Consider the following 20,764-nt stretch of genomic DNA (forward strand, 5'->3'; position numbering starts at 1 on the left):
CCTCCCCTGTTCATGCTCTGTTTCTCTCTGTCTCAAAAATAAACATTAAAAAATTTAAAAAAACAATAAAAAGTACTTATCCTGAAATATAAGATCCTGCATGATTCATTCCATATGTTTCACCTGCAGCAAGCTAATTGTTTTTCTCCAAACATTCCATGCTCCCTTGCAAGTCATGTACACACATCATTCTCACTCCTTATAACTGTTGGTCCCTCTCTTCTTCATTCGATTAATTGTATTCATCCATTAAGATGGGCTTAGATATCACTTCTACCAGTGTTTCCTGACTTGGGGGGTTCAGTGTGTCAAATCATTTACACTATGTGCATTTTTAAAATGAAGAGTTTTAATTCAAGACGTATATGTCAACTAAAAAATGAAAATAAATATTAAACAGAACCTCCAAGATTTCTGGGACAATATCAGAAGATCTTTCATGTCATTAAAGGCCCAGAGGGGGCAGAAAGGAGATACGTGCAGAAAGTAATTTTAGAAATATTCATTGCTGCAAATCTCCCCAAATTTAATCAAAGACATAAATTTATAGATGCGAGAACTCTGTGAACTCCAAACTGTATAAACTTAAAGAAAATCACTCCTAGACAGATAATAAAACTGCTCAACATGAATAAAGAAAAATCTTGAAAGCCGCTGGGAAAAAATGGCACATAATATATATGATAACAATAATTTGAAACAGAGTGGATTTCTCATCAGAAACCATGGAGGGTAGAAGACAAAGAAATGTCTTTAAATTGTTGAAGAAGTGGGGTGTCTGGCTGGCTCAGTCAGTAGAGCATGTGACTTGATCTCAGGGTCGTGAGTTTGAGCCCCCATTGGGGGTAGTTTACTTGAAAAAAAAATAATAAATTGTTGAAAGAAAGAGATGCCTAACTAGAATTCTATATCCAGTGAAAATATCCTTCAAGAATGAAGGCAAAATAAATTCACTCCTAGATGAAGAAAAATAAAGAGAATTTGAAAACAGGTCTCAAAGAAATACTGAAGGAAGTTCTTCAGGCTGAACATAAATGATACTGGGGAGAATCTTGGAACTTTAGGAATAAAGAGAAATAGAAATGTCAAACATAAAATACTATTTTCCTCCTAAGTTTTTAAAAATGTGCATGACCATTGGAAGCCAAAAAAAAATTAAAACTTTGTCAGGAGGAGTTTCTAATGTATTTAGATATGCTACCTATGAAACTTTAAAGGATCGGTCATGGGGTGAAGTGATTGTAAGGCTTTACTTCTTAAAAATGTATTTACAGCAAAAGTCAGTTGAGTTTTTGAAAAATGCACATAGTCGTGGAACCAACATGATGGTCAAGATACAGAGTAATTTGGAAACAATAAATATGGGCATTATTCCCCAAAGTTCCCTCAGGCCACTTTGTATTCCTTTTCCTTCTTGCCATCCCATTTCCCCAGGCAATAAATGATCAGTTTTACGTTGCTGGAGAGCAGTTTGCATTTTCAAGACTTTTTTTAAAGGTTTATTTTTCTTGAGGTGGGGGGAAAGGGGCAGAGAAAGAGAGAGAGAGAGAGAGAGAGAGAGAGAGAATCCCAAGCAGGTTCCATGCTCAGCACGGAGCCCATTACAGCGTTCCATCCCACGACCCTAGGATTATGACCGGAGCCAACATCAAGAGTCAGATGCTTAACCACCTGAGCCATCCAGGTGCCCCTTGCATTTTCAAGATTTTATATGAATGGAATCAGGCAGGTTGCATCCTCTTGTTCTGGCTTCTTTTACTCGGCGTAATTATTTTGAGATGCACTTGTGTTGTCGTTATCCCACACATATCAGTGTGTATTATTGCATTGGATTCCTTTTGGGAAAACCAAGTCTACTGACAAACTTTATGTGTGCATATGTAAGTACATATGTGCACACGTAAATGAGAGAGGTAAAGATTCCAAGAGAGAAACATTTGTATGCTAGCTGGACACTTCTTGGTACAGTCTTGTGGATATACCGCTGGTATTATAAGTGTAAGGAAGATATTTCCACTTTCTATGGGATAGCATATCTTCCTAGAAAGGGTCAAGGCCTACGAATCAATAGATGTGATTGCCTAAGAATCATGACATGATTACTGACCGAACAACCTTGAGTAAGGCAGTGAACCTCTCGGTGGCTTCGATTCCTTATTTTTGAAAACAAACAAAACGGGAATAACAGCACTTCAGTATAGTTGTCATGGGCATTAAAATGAGATGTGAAGAATACAGAGCACTGGGCATGGAGCCTGACACATCGCAAAAAATCAGAAAGTGTTGGTTCTTTTTCTGTTCTACCTTTTAGTTGGGGGAAAAACATGCTCATTCTGAAAAAAAAATGTAATAGCTTCTTTGAGCTTAATTGTAATATCATAGTGCCATCTGTTGACCATAGAGAACTATTACATTACTCATACAGTACAGCTCATTTCTGACAAAGCTCTACCGCATCTGAATACCCGTATTTAAAAGTTCGTCTCTACTGTGTTCTGGGCTAGTGCTGTAGCGACAGGTTAAGGACTGTTCTGAGCTTGCAGACCCCTCCCCTGCCTAGGTATCCTTGCCTGTCAAGAGGCAAAGATGAAGAAAAAAGGGGAGCTTCCGCGGACCAACCCCTCCAGATGGGCAGATGAGATATTGAGGGTGGAAGCGAGTGAGTGATGTCTTCACATCCATTTGGCTCTAAAGGAGATGCCGGGAGGAAGGCTTTGCTATTTTTTCCTGTGGGGACGTCTGCCCTTGAAAGATATGGCCACTGTGGCTTTGGCCTTGGGTTCGATCTTGTAGGGGCTTCAAAATCGTGTAACCCCTCAATACCACTCAAATATCCCTGAATGTGGACTAGAAGAGGGCCCCTCTCCATTCTCTTCTCCCAACCTCCCCGTCCCCCACCTGGATAAAGGACTGCACCATCAGAACGTGGCTAAGGCCTCTGCACAAACTCCCCTCTCCCCACTCCCAATTCCAAAACAAGTCTCAAGAGATGGTCACTCTTGCCATCTTTCCCATCCCATCGAATCAAGCCAAGACTGGTCGGTTTATTGAATGTGAACTTTATTGTGGTTTGGATTATGTAAGGCAGTGTGGTGAAGGCACTGCAGAAGTTACACAGACTGAAAAACATGGTAGGAAATCAGTGAACAAAAAAAAAAAAAAAAAAAAAAAAAAAAAACCAACCTACAAAATATATTTTTAAATGAATGCGTGCTGGACTAGACTAAGTACTACAGCTATGTTTTTTCTTCATCATTGCGGAAGCGTTGAAATATTGTCAGAGGTGGGGGTTGGGAGGAGTTAGGGAAGGCTTCGTGGAGGAGGTGGCATTTATGCTGGACCTTGAAGGAGGGGTAGAATGTTGATAGATGAGATGGGGGGGAAGAACAGTTCAGAATGACTGACCCTAGAGAGAATTCTGTAGAAACTCTGAAAAACAAGAGGGCAAACAAATGCCCCCGGGGAGGGAAGCTTCCCAAATGAAAGAAACGCCTGAGGGGCCTGGGATGGGACCCAGAATCTCAAGCCCCCAGATGGGGTCTTCAGTACCAATGATATTAGGAGGCACAGGACAACAGGCTTGTTTGTAAACCTAGCAGCAGCAGGAGATTTCACATTGCAGTCAGGGGCCCCAAACTGGCTATCCTATGCCCGGGTGGGTTTTCTCATCCTTTCGGGAGCGTGTGGTACTGCTTTGTCCTTCCTCGTGCCCACTGACTGCCTGAACGGTAGTTCGTGCGCGCCTACGTGCGCGTGTGTGAGTGTAGGTGTGTGTGGATGGGTGGGGGACCGAGGCTTCGTCTCCCACTGCAGCTTCTTCCACTTTTCCCTCTTGTGGCACACAGCTGGCTTCCACTGAGCTGGAGCTCAGGCCCTGCCCGCTATCTAGGCCTCACTCAACTCCAGCTCGTCATTAAGCACCTAGGAAGCTTCCTCAACATGAAGGTCAAACCTACTGCGGGGGGGTGGGGGGGTGACTCGGGTGAGGGCAGGACTACACTTTCCGGAGGTGGTGACGGAGGCGGCAATGGTGCTCGTGGTGATGAAGGCTGGGGACTTAAAAGCGGGTGCTGGCCGCTGGGTCGGATGCTGCTGGGAGGTCTGTAGTGTTCAGTCAGGAGCTGGGATGTCAGGCTAGACCGGCTTGGCCTTGATCACCCCTCCTTCCTTCCTCAACACGCCCTACAGGGAAGATAACGCTGGGCACCCGAAAGCAGAGAAGACATCTGTAGGGTATCCAGGCTCTTGTTGTCCTGCTTGAATTTCACCCCCGGAAGCCCCGGAGAGCTTTTGTTGGCAAACATCTGTATGACCTCCACATAGAACTGTCACCTCCCCCTGTCCAGCTGCTGGAGGTATATAGGTTATGTAGCTAGTGATGCTACTTGGATTGGGAGGTATGGGGAACTTATGAGAAGAAAGGAAAAGTTAGTTACTGTGAGTTTCTTTCTTTCAAAGGATTATGAATTAGGTTAGACCTGGCATCTGACAGAAAAGAAAAGGATGGGCAGCTCTGTCAGGATTCGCTAGAGCTGAAGATTTAGAGCTCAGTGAGATCATCGCTGGAAATAACCTTGAAGCTGATGTGACCCTGCTTGACTTTAGCAGTCGGGCCACCTTTCTTGCGCAGGTACAGAGACTTCAGATCACGGCAGTCACTGGGGTCAGCATCTAGAGTAACCTGCCCCAGGAACTGATCACAGAATTTTCGGCTGTTCCACACCTGGAGAGACGATTTGAAAGAGTGAATATGAGCCACCCTCTGCGAGGCTGGACTTTGCCCCGTGGCACCTAGAACCCAGTGCGGAACTTGGAAAGGTCTGTTTTAAAACCAAGAGACTATCTTTCCTGATATGTCTCTGGCTGACAGGAAGATACTGCACAGAGTAGAGATGAAAAGCCAGCCAGCAGGGCTCAAGGGACGCCTCGAGCTAGGAGACGGCTATGTAAAGGCGGACGGGCAGAAGCATCAAGTCAGAAAAACAGCCAAACCGTAGCGGTCCATCCTGACCTATCCCTGATCAGGATAAGGGTCATCTGAACTGGCATATGGTGCTCGTGGGATTTTAAAGTGCCTGTCGACATGTGTACCTGTGAGCATGTGGACTTCTGCCCACAAGGAAGTGAGGATAACCCTTGCTCTGTATCCTAGATAGTTGAGGCACTGGGGATAATCTAGAATCCTGTACAGAATGTGAGCCATCCTGGGGGGGGGGGGGGGGGGGCGGGGCCCGTTCACATTCTTACCTGCACTATAATAGGAATGTCAGTGGTCCTTCTGTAGAAAATGGCCTGGGTGTCAAAAATGGCATGAACAGTATTCTTTTGGACGGGAGAACGGACTTCCTCCTTTCCACACTTGATGATCAAATATGGATTTACAGCTGGAAAAAGTGGCAGTTGCTTTTTAACAGAGTCGTTAAAGTTTTCTTTCTAGGTAGTCAAGAAAGTATTTCACTAGGACTTGTAGCATAGCATCTGGGTACCAGAATGACCTAGAATTTTTGCTCCTGATTCCCTTTTCTTTTCCATACTTTATGAAAGGGAGCATTGTGTAGACCTTGCCCAAAGAAGTTTACATCCCTTTCTCTGTCAAGGTTGACAGCCCTCCGGACTTCTCTAGACTGAATACCGCTGGAGAGAATCATTTGTGACCATCTTTTCTAGCCATACATGCAATAAATGCAACCGAAGTTTGCTTCCCCAGACACCTCTGCCGTTCTTACTTTCATTGGCATACTTCTTCTCCAGGCCCTCAGCGCTGTGAACAGTGATCTGGGTAACCACCTTCGGGTAGCCACGAGCCAGGTTCCAGCAGGACATCTTGGGCATGTCCAGAGTCAGTTCCCTGGAACATCAAAAAGAAGATACGCCACTTATGATGAAGGCCCTCTGATGAGGAGACAGGCCTGCCAAAGCAGACATTGTTGCTGAAAGGCATGGAATGCTGAGTGACCCAGCCCATTCCTCCTCAGGCATAGCTTATATTTTATGAGTCTGTTTTGCTTTCCCCTCGCTTTAAGGACCAGCAGATAAAGATCAGAGTAGGCATGGCTGGGGTGAAAAGGTAGCTTTGGTGACCCAGCACTCGGAACACAGCACAGGAGCAGTGAGGAGTGCCAGCTGTTCGAGAGAAAATAGAGTCAGCCGGAGAACGGAAGATAAGATATAAGTGGAAAAGCTTAGGTTAGAGGCCCATTCCCCTTAAATGGCAGCTCAGAGCTCTGAAGCTCAGACCTCTCCTAAGGAATTTTTCATGGTTGTGAAAATAACCATTTTGAGAAATATTTCTACCGCCATCATTTCAGTGAAGTCTGACATGAACAAGTTGTCCTTTTGTGTGTCTGTACAGGAGGAGCAGGGTCAAGGAGGTTAGGATTGGAGGTAAAGCAGAAAATAGGAGTTTGCAGGGCTGGCCAAGGAAGCTGAACCTGAGCTGGACGGGCACTTCAGAGAAGATTCTCAGGAGAAACTCGCTGGTGCGGCCATGTTGGAACATGGTGGGGACAAGCACATAGTTGCCTTTCTTCAGGTACTTGCTCAGAAACACAGTGCGAGTGTCGATATAGGTGGAAGTCCCAGCACGCTCCTGGATGTACAGATGGTGGAGGCGGAATTTGCGGTTCATTTCCACCTGGAAATGAAACGAGATGAAAGGCTCCATTCTGCTCAGATCACAGTGTTTGTGTTAGGAGATCCTAGGTCCTCTGCTTTCCTTATCCTTGGACCTACCTTCAGTCCCCTAACTGCAGGCCATCCTAATTTCGACTCTGGTTGCCATTATTCTCTCTGCTCCTAATGCCCATTCTTACCTTGAAGAGCTCAAAGCCAATGATGTAGTTGTCAGGTCTTCCCATGCGGCGGTAAGTACGCAGGTCCTTCTGCTGCAGTGACATGATGACCTTGTGCCCATCCTCGGGCACAGTGAAGATGTACTAAAGGAAAGAGGCCACCAAGGAGCTTAGTTAGCACTTTCATTTCAGATGGGCCGGCTCAGATTTCAGGGAAGAAAACTCTACACCGAGAAGTCGAGACTTGCATGATTTTCTGGACTTTGCCATTGACCAGACAATGAGGCCTTGGATAATCCATAGACGTGCTAAGTGTAGGTTATATCTTTGGTCCTCCCTATGACATTCAGCATGGATTGAGAGACAACTTCATGCCTAGATCTTTGATGCCAAAGAAGGTATGCTTTGTTTTGATAAGTTCTCGGTAAGATCTTAGGCTTTTTTGTTTTGTTTTGTTTTGTTTTGCCCTTTGCTTTTAAAAACTGCACACAGGAAAGTTCCAGAATCTATAAAGGCAAAAAGCACTTTTGTGTGACTTAACCTGACACTATAGCCACTCCCTTCAGCTAGCCTCCTATAGCTAGCCCAGATGTGTGGCTTGTGGAGGGGCTGGATCCACTCCCTTAGAGAGGTGATGCTTTGCAACTACCTCTCCAGGGAAGGCTGCAGACCTGTGCTAGAGACTTTGAAACCTCATCTGAGGGACCCATGGTGCCACTGGGAAGTAAAATTAAAAGGCATTTGAATGTTCACTCTGTCGCTGTCTTGGTGTTTCTTTCTGTCTCTGTCTATCTCCCACTCAGATCTTGTTGCTCCCTCCCTTTCGCAAGAAACAGAAAATAAATTCAGAGCCATAGGCTCACAAGGACCCTAAAGATCAATCCTGTGCACTGTGCAGACAGTTAAGAGTGAAGCCGAAAGCCCATTTCTCCAGCTTGCTATATGTGCCCGATATTTGAAACATCTCCGAGGTTGTACATGGAGATGAGGTAGAGGGTAATGGGAGCTTTCTTTTCTTTAAGGACAACCAAGATGAAAGGAATGGGGAAAATATATGAGTTAAGTAAATCAGTCTATTGATCTAGTGTTCTTCAAATTGCGTGGCCAATGAGGCCCATGGAAAGAAAAGACACACCCATGTAAGGTGGCAATACAGTCAGAATTCTTGTCTCCTGTGGGTTACCTCTTCAGCACATTATGGGGTAAAACCATCAAGATTACTATAGATTCAGGCTTTGGACGTTAGGATTTTTTGCTTTGGGGCGTGCCTGGGCTTGAGTCCTAACGCATCCTCTGGAAGAGCATTGTAACAGAAGATTGATGGCATGGCCTCACTGACAGGGTAGTGATTCAAATCCTGGGCAAAATGACCAGGTTCTGGCTGAGAAAAGGGAAATATAACGATGGCATTCAGAAGAATCACTGCATGAGAAAGAAGACACGTATAGTAAATCCACCCCCAAGAGAACAGTTGCGCAATAAGGAAATGAAAAAGAATTGAGAAAACGTCCGGGAGCATATCCTTTGTGTCCAATGAAGGACAATCACAAAAATCCATACTAAGCAGTACGGCCAGGAGAGCGGCAGCCAGAGAAGACTGCTCAGATTGAATAATGTTGCTGCAAATTGAAGAATTCATGTCAAAGAAATACTCCGAGGTGAGACCTGAGTTCCTATTGCCTTGCTAAGTTGGAGGCAAAGGAAAAAAAAAATGGATTCACACCTGGGGATTCTGCAGGAAGGTATCACGGTTGTTATAGCAGCCTCCTGACCGGTTCATCAGGGGATCATCATCCACAGTCCAGCATCCCACCACCGATTCCAGCGCCTTGCGGCCAAAAATAGGGTTGTTCACATTGCGGCAGACATTCAGCTCATGAAAGTTGCGGCAAAAGTCCTCCAGGCTCATCCTGAATGGAAGGAAGGCAGGAAAGAAATGAAGATGGTACTTAATACCTCCCCTTGTAGTTCCATGTGGAGACCCAATTCCCTTAGCACAGAAAACCCCTCCTCACCAAAACTCTCCATCATCAGACATAACAAGCCCCAGGTTCTTGCGATCGGCCACAGTCAGTTGCTGCCACTCTTCAGAGCTAGAGGCAAATGAGCAAAGGGATAAGCCATCATTTTTGCCATTGACTTCGTACAGTAAACAGGATGCTAATGGACCAGAATGCATGAGGATCGGACCTGCTTTATTTCACCTCCGGCTGGGTCACAGACCCCACAAATGTCACTAAGCATTGACAGCACACTAGCAGTATGGAGGGATGGGGCGCGAGGACAAACTGTAGGGCTTTGGAGATGTGGCAGTCCAAGGGAAATGTCACTCACATTTCACTCCAGGGGCCGCTCCATTCCTGTCGTCCCAAGGGGTTCCTCAGGCGAACCATATACAGTTTCTCAGTACTGAAGACTTCCACCAGTCTCTCCCCAAGACGGATCTTACGAATGTCAGTCATGGTGTAGGTATGGCCCTTCAGTAGGCCCCAGTCAGTTTCAACTTCTTGTTCCTCCTGATTGGGAGACTGAGAACCAAGAAAGATACATAAGGCCACAAGAATTGGGAGACCCAAGGCCTGGCTCCTCCTCTTCCTTGATTGGTTTACCCCAGCGGGGTTAAAGCTAGTTCTCCCTATGTGGATAGAAATTTTATCCAGATATCTTGACTTGGCACAAAGCAAGTGAAAGAAAGGAAATACAGAATTTAATATAACAACTCAGTTAAACAATTCAGATTGAAAGTACCCACAGTGGTACATTGACATGAGCAGCTTTAAATTTTGGTGGGGCTGGTTTATTCCATGAGCAAACAGCTATAACCTCACCTGCAGGGGCAGAGGCAGAAGGAAGAATTTAGCAGAGGCTATTTACACCAGCTCAGAAGCTGCATTGGCCCCCAGTGGGATGGTTGGTGCAAAAGCATAAAAGGTTAAAGCTGTACAGTCTCTGCTCCAGGACTCAAAGTGTACTGTTAATTTTCTGAGTTCTGCAATGTCTTTTCCTGAGTCTCGGGGGTAAGGGTGACATTCCCTACTCAGTTTTGTAGAGTGAGCAAAGAATGGTTGTTTTGGGGTGACAACAAACCTCAATGGAGCAACAGATCAGTCCTCCTTTGGTAAATGTTTTGTAAAGTTCCCCAAACAGCTTATACTTCTCCTCAACAAGCTCAGTGTATCTTCCCTTCTGCATGTCAACAGTTTCGGCCAACGTGCCAGTAAAGTCCACAATGATATCAGTGGTGGTCAGACCATCGAGGGCTTCATAACAACCAAGGAGCCTGGGGGCAAATACGCAAGGTTATCTTTGTAAATTTACTTTTCCACGTGAAGGGTATCTTGTTCCCAAGAATTAGAACAGTCCCTGCCCAGCCAGCCTTTACCAGCTGGCTTTTCTCTAGGTATGAAAATGAGAGGTATTTTGAGATTATAGGCAGCGATTTCTAGGCTTAGGCTGGGTTGAACAAGGACAGTCCACGAAGAAACTTCTTTCTCCAGGTAAACATTAGAGAAGGAGAGAATTTGAGGCTACAATGCCATCTGATCTGCAGATTAGCCACAGGAAGGGGCACCTAGGAGCAGGGAGGGTTTTTAATGGAAACCAGCACAGCTCATTTGTCTATCATCCAGGATTTCTGAGAGCCAGTCCCATGCCCAAAACAATGCCCTGGATCTGACTGATGTCCTGCCCAGTGTAAACTCAGGGGCTGGGCTGGCAGAGCATGAGCTCCCAAGGACAAATGTGGCGTTCCTCTCCTCGTGTGCCCTGAGTGGTCAACCCCCTCCTTACTTTGCATAAGCCTTTTCCAGTAGAGCATTCCAAAACTCATTCATGGAAGTGGAGAAGGAGAAAACCAGATCCCCATTGATGGTGGGCAACAGGTCATCAATCACCACCTCAGTCCACTCTCCGAAATGCCAGAAACGAAAGCGAAATATTCCAGCATATTTATCTAGTTTCCGAGGGTCCCATTCCTGCTCCTTATGGTTGGGAATTGTCTGGAAACATAAAAACATTCATACAACTCTTATTCACCACACGATATCCAACAACTGAGATTGCAGTTGACTTCTGGCAAATGTATATGGCAACAGGAAGCACATCAAATACATTGGGTTTGGGTCTAGGTTGGGAGGTCCAAGGTTGGGCATTTTTTCCTACAGTTTTCGCTTCCCTAGTTCAGTTTTGCCGAGGATAGTGTTACCATGCCTGAATGCACACAGGATAACTGGGGGGAGCCAGGTAGGGGTTGAATTGTTTCCCATAGATAATCTCAAACTCGATCATGAGATACTGTCCACACAAACATATTCACAGTGGCATGTTTAACCACCTAAAAGACAAAATCAATGAAACTACAAGGCCCAGTGTTTAAAGGCCCATCCTAGAGACTTCATGCAGATTCTATCGAATACAGATTTTATTCACACCTTGAATACAATTATTTTTAGGAAATTCTCTTTTTTATATGCAATTACAAATTACTCTTCTAAAATTATTTTTTTTGAAGAAAAATCAAGTCAACACTCCACTGTCTTCAACTCTACCTAAATGCCAAAGGAATTTTTGTATTCGATAATTTATTAGAACTGTTTCAAGGAACTATTTCCATCTTTCTTGTCTTTTCTGTTACCCATATCTGTGATCTCCTGGCCCCTGCTGGTACTCTATAACTCCATTTGGTACAGAGAAGACAAGTGTGCAGAGCTACTAAGTCAAAGTACTGCCAGTGACAGAAGATCAACTCTTGTGTGACAAAACCAATAGAGCAATTTTAATGGTAAGAATCTAGGTGAGTATAGAGGCAGTCACTGTAAAATTTGTTCAATTTCCTGTATTTATAAAAAACCCTAGTAATAAATGGAGAGAAGTCATGTAGTTAATATCTTCGACTTCAGGAATTGAACAATCTAAAAAACTTATGACCTGATGTTTCCCCAAATTACTAAAGAAGACAAGAAGGTGGAAACTGAGTGAAGTCTCACAAGAAGGGGGATACCTTTGTCCAGTGAGACTCCTGAACAGCCAAACAGGAAAACGCAGAGACCATCGGCTTGTGCCCCAGTCTCCCTTGGATTAGCTGGTGGTTGCTGATGTTGCCCACAATCAGACGGGGGTCATCACAGATGTCCTGTGGATACAATCATTGGTTCTGAGAATGTGGAAAGGGTTTCCCGAGGGTCAATGTGAGCTGAGGGAGGCAGGACAGACTTCAAAGAAGAGCTTGGGTTAAAGATAGTGACTAGGATTTCCATAAGTGGGATAAAGGGAAGGTCGGCACGGGACTAGGTGTGGTAAGGAAAAGTCCAAAGCAGATCATCTAGCCACAGGAAAAGGGTTATGTGGGGAATAACAGGAGAAATGGGAGGAGGGGACACATGGAGACAGGTTGAGATGTGCTGGCCGGGACCCTCAGAGCTAGCATTGAAATTTGGAAGAGTTTTCACTCTAGCAGGGAGCTTCTGAATGGAACTAGAGATTAGCACATTGCATTCTGCTCCCATTTGTCAGGATGAAATTTCCTGAAGCACCTGTTCTCCCTCTCTGGGAAAATGAATTAGGAGACCTTACACAGAAAGCCCTCTCCCAGCGTAAAGCGAAGGCAACAGCAGTCTCCATGGCAACTAGATTTTTCCACGTCTGTGGGAAAAGAGCGTCTGCTGGAGTGTTCCTGTGAGGATGCTCTGAGGGAAGCTAGACAGAGTGGGGGAAACATTTGTTTGGGGTGTATGTGTGTCTCTTTCCCCAACATGTCAACAGCTGTGCCTTTCCCACTGTGAGTGGGAAAATGAGACCCAAATACGACAACTACAACACAACGTCTGAGGGCACATGAGAATTATCTGCAAAGTATAATCAGTGTCTAAAGGAAAGATCCCCAATGTTTCCCTGGTGGTAAACAGAATAGATTGAATAGCAGTGGCAACACTCGAGATGAAGCTTTGGGGATGACTAGTGTTAGGTAGTTGGACAAGGGAGAGGTATGGAGGCATAATGAATAGAGAGACCAGCATAGACAAAGGCATAGCCGCATACATAACATCGTATAATTGAAGACATGATTGTGTGACTCAGAGAATCAGCACTTGCAGAGTTCAAAGGCAGGAAATACCAATGAAGTCTTGAGTAGCTGGAGAAAGCTTCGTGGAGGAGGCCGTTGGCCGGTACCTTGACATTCTGCTTACCCAGCAGAAATAAATCCTCATCTCAAATGGAAAGAAAATCTAGACATACATCCTTTTAAAATTTATTAAATAGAGACAGCTATATTTTTCTGCTTCTCAAACCTCTTTTTTAAATGGACATAATTCTCCTTGATGAAGGGTCTGGTCTGCAGAATGAAACATTCCATATATTCTTTAAAAGCCAAAATAACTCTGGAAAGGAATAAGCATTCTAGGCAGGGACAAATCCAAACTGAAGATTAATTGGGCATCCCTCTGCCAAAAGGCGAGGGTTAGGTGGGTTTTCAGTTTTGGATTTTCTGGTCACTTTTTTTTTTAGACGCATACCTAGTGTCTCATCATTACTTTTTTGTCTTAGAAGACTTCTATCTTAATATTTTTTTATGGGGTGGAGGTTGCCTGTTTTTTCACTTATTGAGAATAAAGCAGGTGTGTTGGGTATTGAATTAGGCCCTGATACTCTTTCTCTCCTAATTGTCTCTTTGCCCTTTCTAAGATGAAACTAAACACAGTTTTCTTTTGTGGGTCAAGTGTTACCATTTGATTTGGAGCAGGACATCAAGTTATCCAATGATTTCTTGAGTTTAGATGACACATAGAATTGTTGCTTAGCATGGAAAAACAATAAAGTGAACACTGACATAAGGAAAAGTGTCCTTTTAGATTATTAAGGCAAATGATTTGCTGGTTTTATGTAAAGTTATTAGTGGTTGGAGTTACATTACAGTGTCTTGGATTTCCATAAGGCTCTCATTTCACAGCAGGGATCCAGGCTCAGCCAACACTTTTGGCATGCCAACTTTTATTCAAGATCTAAAGGGTCACGTAAATGAACAAATACATGTAAACAGAACTCAAATTGAGGAACTGGGTAATTATTCTCCTATAGATCTAAGCTGAGTGTGGTCATTGTGTGTGTGTGTGTGTGTGTGTGTGTGTGTAGCTGTGTGTAATCACAAAAGAATATACATTTGGGCCCAAGATTCTGTATCTTCTATTTCCTCTTATAAACTGGCCCACGTTTTACTTCACCACTGTTCATACATGATGGATAGCCATTTAACAATGGGTTTTAAAACCTGATAAATTAACAGGCCATTGACTGTCAAAGCTGGAAGAAATTTTAGGGTCTATTTATTCAATCTGCTTATTTTACAAAGGAGAAAACAGGCTCAGAGAAAGGCAGCAACTTGCCCCCCACCGGGTGTGCAGCTAGTTTAGTAGGAGACCTAGGATTAAAGTTTTAGGTTCTTCGAAAGCACGTATAATTTGAGAAGGAAACTCAAGACCTCAGCTGGCCCATCCATTTGCCTTTAGGTTAATGGATGTCCACCACAAAAAAGGTAATGGTGTGCAGCTCTTCAGGAACAGAGCTGCAACCACCTGTATCAGTCATCCATCCCAGTGTTTCATGCCTCTTTCCTTAACGCTCACCTAAAAGCTCTTTGTTGTTCTGGAAGACTTGCTTAAGTTATATCTTAGCTTTTGGTTCCAGGCTAAATATCACCAACGGGTTTTAAACTCCTCAATTTAATCAACTAAATGTGAACCAATCTCTTATGTGTGTCAGCACCGTGATATGAAACATGGGTGAAAATCTTTATTATGCCACATCCTCTACCTTTTTAAGGAAGTCAGAGACTAGAAAGGGGCTAAAGAGGTAAAAAGGGTAAAGGGTAACAAGCCACTGCAAGTCAAAGAGCCAAACGGACTTTTTGGCGACACACTTGAAAATAATGAAGTGGCTGCTGATTGACTTTTCCCATAGTTTTGGACAACAGGGTGTCTTCCTGTTGGGAGTAGGGAAGTAAGGCTGGAGAAAATTTTCTGTAGCTCAGAGCACAGATATAGAGTACAGATGGGACATTTCAGCCTGAGCTCTGCTAGAGTGGTAAGGAATGGAGTTGGGGAGAGGTCACGGCTCACATATTCACATATTTGGGTGGCTTGAGAGGGAGGGGAGATGCTGGGCCCCTAATGGCTCCCAGCTGTGTTGGCACAGTTGCTGTGATCCTTGAACTGGGCTGTTTGTCAAGGCAAAATAATTTCTTAGGGGGAAACACACACAACTAGGAAGTTGGACACCAAGAGTAAAGCCAGGAATGGTCTCTGCCTATCCCCATCCCTGCGCCAAAGCCTTCCATAAGCAAAACAGCTTCTCCAGGAAATATGTTCTCTTAGCTGAGCCCTGAGAGAACTTCCCATTGCTCTTAGCTCATGTCCCTTCACATAGACCTCTGGAAGATTGGGGGAAGGGAGACATACAATTACAAGCCTTGGAGCCCTACACACATCATTCTATGTGACTCCCTTTGCACCCACAGCATCCACATCTTTCGCAATTTTTTTACACAGGTGAAAATTGATGTCCCAGGCAAACCTCAAGAACCACAGCAAAATGAAAGGATGCCTAGAAAACCAGCAACCAGAAAAGTGGAGGCGTTTTCCAGAGTACTCCATGAAGTCTTGGAGTACTGATGGGATGGGGGCATGGACAGCTACAAGTGAGGCTGGCCCTGCAGTCGATACATTATGACTAAAGTCCAGCACTCTAAGTGGTTCTAGAAGGCTCAGGGCTGCCGTAGAAACTGAAGAACCATCTCCAAGCGGGGCATTTGTAGGTAGACCTGGACTTGGGGACCAATGTTGGACGAGGCTCTCAAGGAGTCCACTTCACCTGCTGGAGAATTTTACTTTTGTGTGAAGATTTTGTCATCAGTAAAATATTCACTTCCTTCCTAACCCCTCTGAGGGAAATTCAATATGAAGTCTGAGAATTAAGATCTTCAGCCTACCTTTCATTTCCAACCTACGCAACCAAGTCACTGCCTAGTTATCTTCTTACTTGAACCTTCATAGTTCTGGTAGAAGACTCCAGATATAAATCTCAAACTGATTTATTGGGAAGAATTCACATATCCGTGCAATGGAATTCTGTATAGCCACAGAAGGGACAAATTGATTACCTGCTGCCACATGAATGACCTTTGAAAATGTTATGCAAAACAAGAGAAACCAGCTATTTTTATGATTCTGTCTTAAGTCAAATGTCTAGAATTGGGTGAATCTAGATAGAAACTAAAAGGAGATTATTGACTACCTTTAATGGAGCGGGGGAAGTTTGCTCATTGCAAATGTGTACGAAGGGTCTTATTGGGATGATGTGTCTGTGCTAAAACTGGATTGTGGTGATGTCTTCACAACTTTGTGAATTTACTGAAAATCATTGCATCGTACAATTAGAGCAGGTAAATTTTATAGTATATAAACTGTACTTTGATAAGGCTGTTAAAACGGGGAATTTAAAATAAACAGGAAAGTAAACAGTAAAGAGAATGGGCCGATTCAACTCTCTTCAACTGTGTCAACAGTGGAAAACATTAGGACTAATCAGGTTAGGGGACATGGTCTCTGGGAAGAACAATAAATTTTTAAACAGCCTAGGCCGAAACTACTGTATAGAGGTGTCACATTCAGTGGGAAGCTGGAAACTTCTATTAGCACCAAGAAAAGTATTTCCTCTTTACTGTTTCCTCACAGGCAATCCATCACCAAGGCCTGTGTATTCTTCTAATATCTTCCCTTCATCAAACTTTCCCTTCCATTCCTACCACTTTGGCTTTTATCCAGAACCCCGTCACCCTCCTCCCATCCAGTGTAGTGAAATGGCCCTTGGGGAGGGTATTCCTAGTGGAAGGACCCGGGCAATGGCAATGGTAGTAGAGACCAAACTCAAAACTCTACCAGAGCTGACAGGAGATCTTGTGCAGGTGCCCTCACTTCCCCCACAGCTGGCTGTGCAAACCCCCATGAGGGCTTGCTCCACTTTAGTCAGGGATTAGATGTGTCTGACTCTAAGACACTATTGTAGCTGGGTATGAGTCAGTCAGGAAAAAAGCCAGAGGCGGCTAGGAGGGGAGAGTGGCTGGAGAGAGCTGGAGAAGAGATTTTTTATGGGAATTTGGCAGCCAGATTTCAGCCTCAAAATTTTACCTGAAGCCTTGCGATCGGTATAAGCCTCTAAGTCAGTATAAGTCAGTAAAACTTAGAATTTACTAAGACTATATACGTTGACACGCCAGAAGGGCAGGAAAGTTCAGGAGTACTTGTCTCAAGCAATATACCGTTGTACCCCAGGAAGCTAGGACAATAGCTGCAGCCATTGGGCCAATGAAGGAGTTAAGGAGAAGGATTTTTCTATGGAGGGTACAGGCAGATGAGCTGGCCCTGAATAACTGCAAAACATTCCCATAATCCCTGTCTATCTAAAGTGGCTCCTTAGGACACAGCAAGGAAGTGGCAAGTGGGAAGAAGGGGAACTCAATCCTACCCTGGGATACTGGGAGCTTGGCTGAAGTCATTTTGGTTCAACTAGCAGTGGAGTTTGCAGGCATGAAGGCTGATAAAGGCAGAAGCTTTTCAGCATGGGAAAGGAAAGCAACAGAAAACTATCAGGTTAATCACACTTCTTCCATTTTAAAGACTTCAGAAAATAAAGCCTGGTTGAGGATGAGGCTGTGTGGCATGCCAAGGGACAAGATGTCTGAAAGCTTCCTTGCAAACCAGGATCTCAACCTTGCCAATGAAGCGGGTGAGGCCAACGACCCATCTGGTCTTCCTGAGCCAACTCGGAGAGGCCCAGGGCTGTCTCTCAGCTTTCCTGATGGGAGGCCAGAGAACTTTGACGTGGTTCTTGACCACAGGCTTGGCCTCCACTCTGGCTGGAAAGGAATCCACAGCTTTTTGAGGAGACTCAGACGGTGGTCCAGAACCTTGTTTTTCCCTTACTTCCCACAAGAGGCCCCTTCCCCAACCATTCCAATCTATGTGGATCTTCCCCTTCTTCAAAACCCTATAGGATTTACTGTCTGTATGCCTGAAAATAGCATGTCTTATATCGGGCATTAATTTATTATTTAACTCTTTGATAGCTCAATATCCATCTCTCCAGCTGGAAAGGGAGTGCCTCACCCCAGGCTGTGTCCGTAAATTGCCCAGAGGCTGAACAGAGTAGGTCAATAAATGTTTCTCAAGACTCTCCCTTTGGGCTGAAGACTAAACACACAGTGTGCTCTCAAAAGGGAGAGTATGGATCAGTTAACTGATCATATTAGTCAATTAATTGGCATCAACCCAATGAGGAGGAATGTGAGAATTGACTGGTTGGAAGCTACCTATTTTAGCAAGAGACGAGACACAAACAAGCCTGTCTCCCTGAAATAGCAGCATGGTAGTGTGAAAACCAGCTTTGCAGTCAAACCTGGATTAAAATCCCAGGGTATCAGGGGTCTGACCCCAGGCAAATTATTACCATCTCTCTGAAACCCAGTTTCCCCATCAATAAAACGGGCATCATATTTACCTTTATTTTTCAAGCCAGAAAAAAACAGAATGACATTAAAGAAATATGTGAGATACCCACCTTGCCCAGCCATGACAAATAAAGATGAGGTGAAAAACAAAATGTACAGAAAACTCCAAACACAGTCTCTAGGCCCATAGTAGGCATGACATAGATGCTGATTCCTTTTTCTTTCCCATCCCAATTCACCCTCTCTTTCTGCTATCCCCTCACCCTGGAAGGAGTGGGGAGAGGCAAGATGGACTATTGCCATGGTTATTAAGTTCTTTCCTTCCTTGCTAATCCATCTAGGGTTCAATCCACAGAATTTGGAAGAAGAAGGCACAGGACAAAAGACTGAGCCAAGACAGAGGAGGAAACCTGTGCCTAAAGACCAGCCAGTACAGGAAGCACTGTCAGCTTGGTTCACGTCTGGGAAATGGCTTCACGTTGGCCTGTGATTTTGCCGCCCATTGGGTCTCCTCCTATCTCCTCCAGGACCTGTCCCTCATCAATCATTCCTTCTCGCTTCTGTGTCTTCAACCTCTTCTTTACTGTTTCCTCCTTGGCCAAGAAGTATGTTCAAGTCTGTCCTATTTTAAAAAGACCTCCCGCCACCCCCCGGAAAACCTCCTTCAATTTTCTGCCTCCCTTTGAGCTACTTCTGCCCCATCAATCTCCTTCCTTTCATATCCAAGCATCAAAACTGAGAGGTGCGCCTCATTATCATCATTTGTTCATAAGAGTGGATTTCAGCAACACAGCTCTATTTTCTCCGTGCATTTCTGGAAAATGAAACAAAACAAAACTTACCTCTCTGCATACCGAATTAGTGGCTAGTGAGTTCTGCTCATGTTTCCCAGATTTTTATTGCAGGTCAGTGCACTCAACCACTGGAGGCACAGAAAGTCAAGAGGAGCGTAGTCTTCCTTCCGATGGAGAGAACTTCTCCAAGTCTCCCTCTCAATGGCTATCATACTTGGTGGGCAAAAACTGAGACATGTCCTTTGAGTCATATAGAAAAAACAAGAGCCTTGAAGTGACCAATGTATCTTGGCACCACCTGGTGGCAACCTACATAAACTGAAGTAGCTCTTGTGAGAAGTCCATTTAGGAACTGAAGCTGTGAAAATGGCAACTAAAACGTTGCGGGTAAAAGGCTTGCTCACTGAAGAAAGCAAACCTCGAGTGCACAAAAAGATACGTCAATGCATGGAATCAGAGCAGCATTGTTGGGGATATTGTGAAGGCCCAAGAATCTGCATTTTGTAACAGCCCTCTGGGGCCTATATCTCTGGGGTCACCCACTTCGGGAAGGGGCTCAGGTGTAATATCTTTCTTCCAGTGATAATGCCCTTTAGATTGAGGGCAAGGTTGCCATTCATTCTCCAGATTCCATCATCCTATCGTTTCATACATTGAGATCCCACTCATACAGGGCTTGCAACGAGGTCCTGAGACTTACTTTAGAGACACAATATACAGCTGCTCCACAGAGAACCATAGTAACTATTAAGAGATGGTAAAAGACCTACACGCCTACTTAGATCCCACTTCGCTAATTGTGAGGGAATCTAGATGATGGTATGCAAAGAGCAGCAAAGAAGTCTCCTTCCCCCAGTGCAAATTCCATCTTGTCCTCGTTAGAGTTCATTTCATTTATGCTCCTCGCATAAGGAGTTTTCGTCCTCACAGGTCGGAGATTATCTTGAGGTTGCTATGATAGGTAACTTGGTCAAGAGACAAGAGTATAATTGCTTTTTGAGTTACGACATTTACTAAAGTCAAGTCCTGAAAGCAAGCAAGCGTGGCATTTGTTGTTGTTTATTTTTTTATTTCCTTTAAAATAACTAAATCTGACCAAATTTGACTGAAATTCAACATTCCTCAAGCTGGAGCCAGAAACACAGATCCATAAAACTTAGCATTTTAAAGCTGTCTCCTAAATTGCTTTCTGTATAGTAGGCTGTGTAAGAGAAACAGTGGACCAGGCAGAGTTATGATGAAAGAGATCAAGAAGGAGATGGAAAGTAAAACAACAACAACAACAACAACAACAAACAAAAAACAAAAAACAAAACAACAACAACAAACAGCAACAACAAAAACCACCAAGTTACCTGGGGACGTTTCCACACCACTTTCCCAGGAAGCAGTCGGTTGTAGAAAAGTGAATCGTTCTCAGGCAGAAAGGTTGGGTCACAGAAGAGTCTTCCATCTTTGATACATTCCTGCTTCAGTTCCTGGTACTTCTGGTTTTTGAAGAGCTTCAGAGGAGGACCCATAGTGCCGAGCTACGTCTACAAAGAGAAAAAAGTGTAGTCATTGGAGAAAGAAATTCTTACGTCTGTTAAAGATCACCTGAGATTAGACCAACAGTAGTCATCCCAGGGACTTATTCCTGGAGCTAGGCACTTGGAGCTTGGCTTTAAGAAAAGTGAACATTT

At 44.2% G+C, this 20,764-nt stretch overlaps 1 protein-coding gene across 1 annotated transcript; it reads right to left on the bottom strand.

The window, feature by feature from the left end:
• Positions 1–4,540: 4,540 nt before the first annotated feature.
• Positions 4,541–20,602, bottom strand: CAPN6 (calpain 6). Its single transcript, XM_047844423.1, has 12 exons — positions 20,438–20,602; positions 11,791–11,922; positions 10,581–10,789; positions 9,879–10,071; positions 9,126–9,319; positions 8,807–8,884; positions 8,515–8,701; positions 6,813–6,935; positions 6,432–6,634; positions 5,727–5,848; positions 5,248–5,384; positions 4,541–4,723 (listed from the first exon to the last, which is right to left on the bottom strand). The coding sequence occupies exons 1-12, from the start codon at positions 20,600–20,602 to the stop codon at positions 4,541–4,543; spliced, it is 1,926 nt and encodes a 641-aa protein (XP_047700379.1).
• Between the last annotated feature and the right edge of the window lie 162 nt (positions 20,603–20,764).

This window comes from Prionailurus viverrinus, chromosome X (genome assembly GCF_022837055.1).
Source record: "Prionailurus viverrinus isolate Anna chromosome X, UM_Priviv_1.0, whole genome shotgun sequence".
NCBI classification, from domain to species: domain Eukaryota; kingdom Metazoa; phylum Chordata; class Mammalia; order Carnivora; family Felidae; genus Prionailurus; species Prionailurus viverrinus.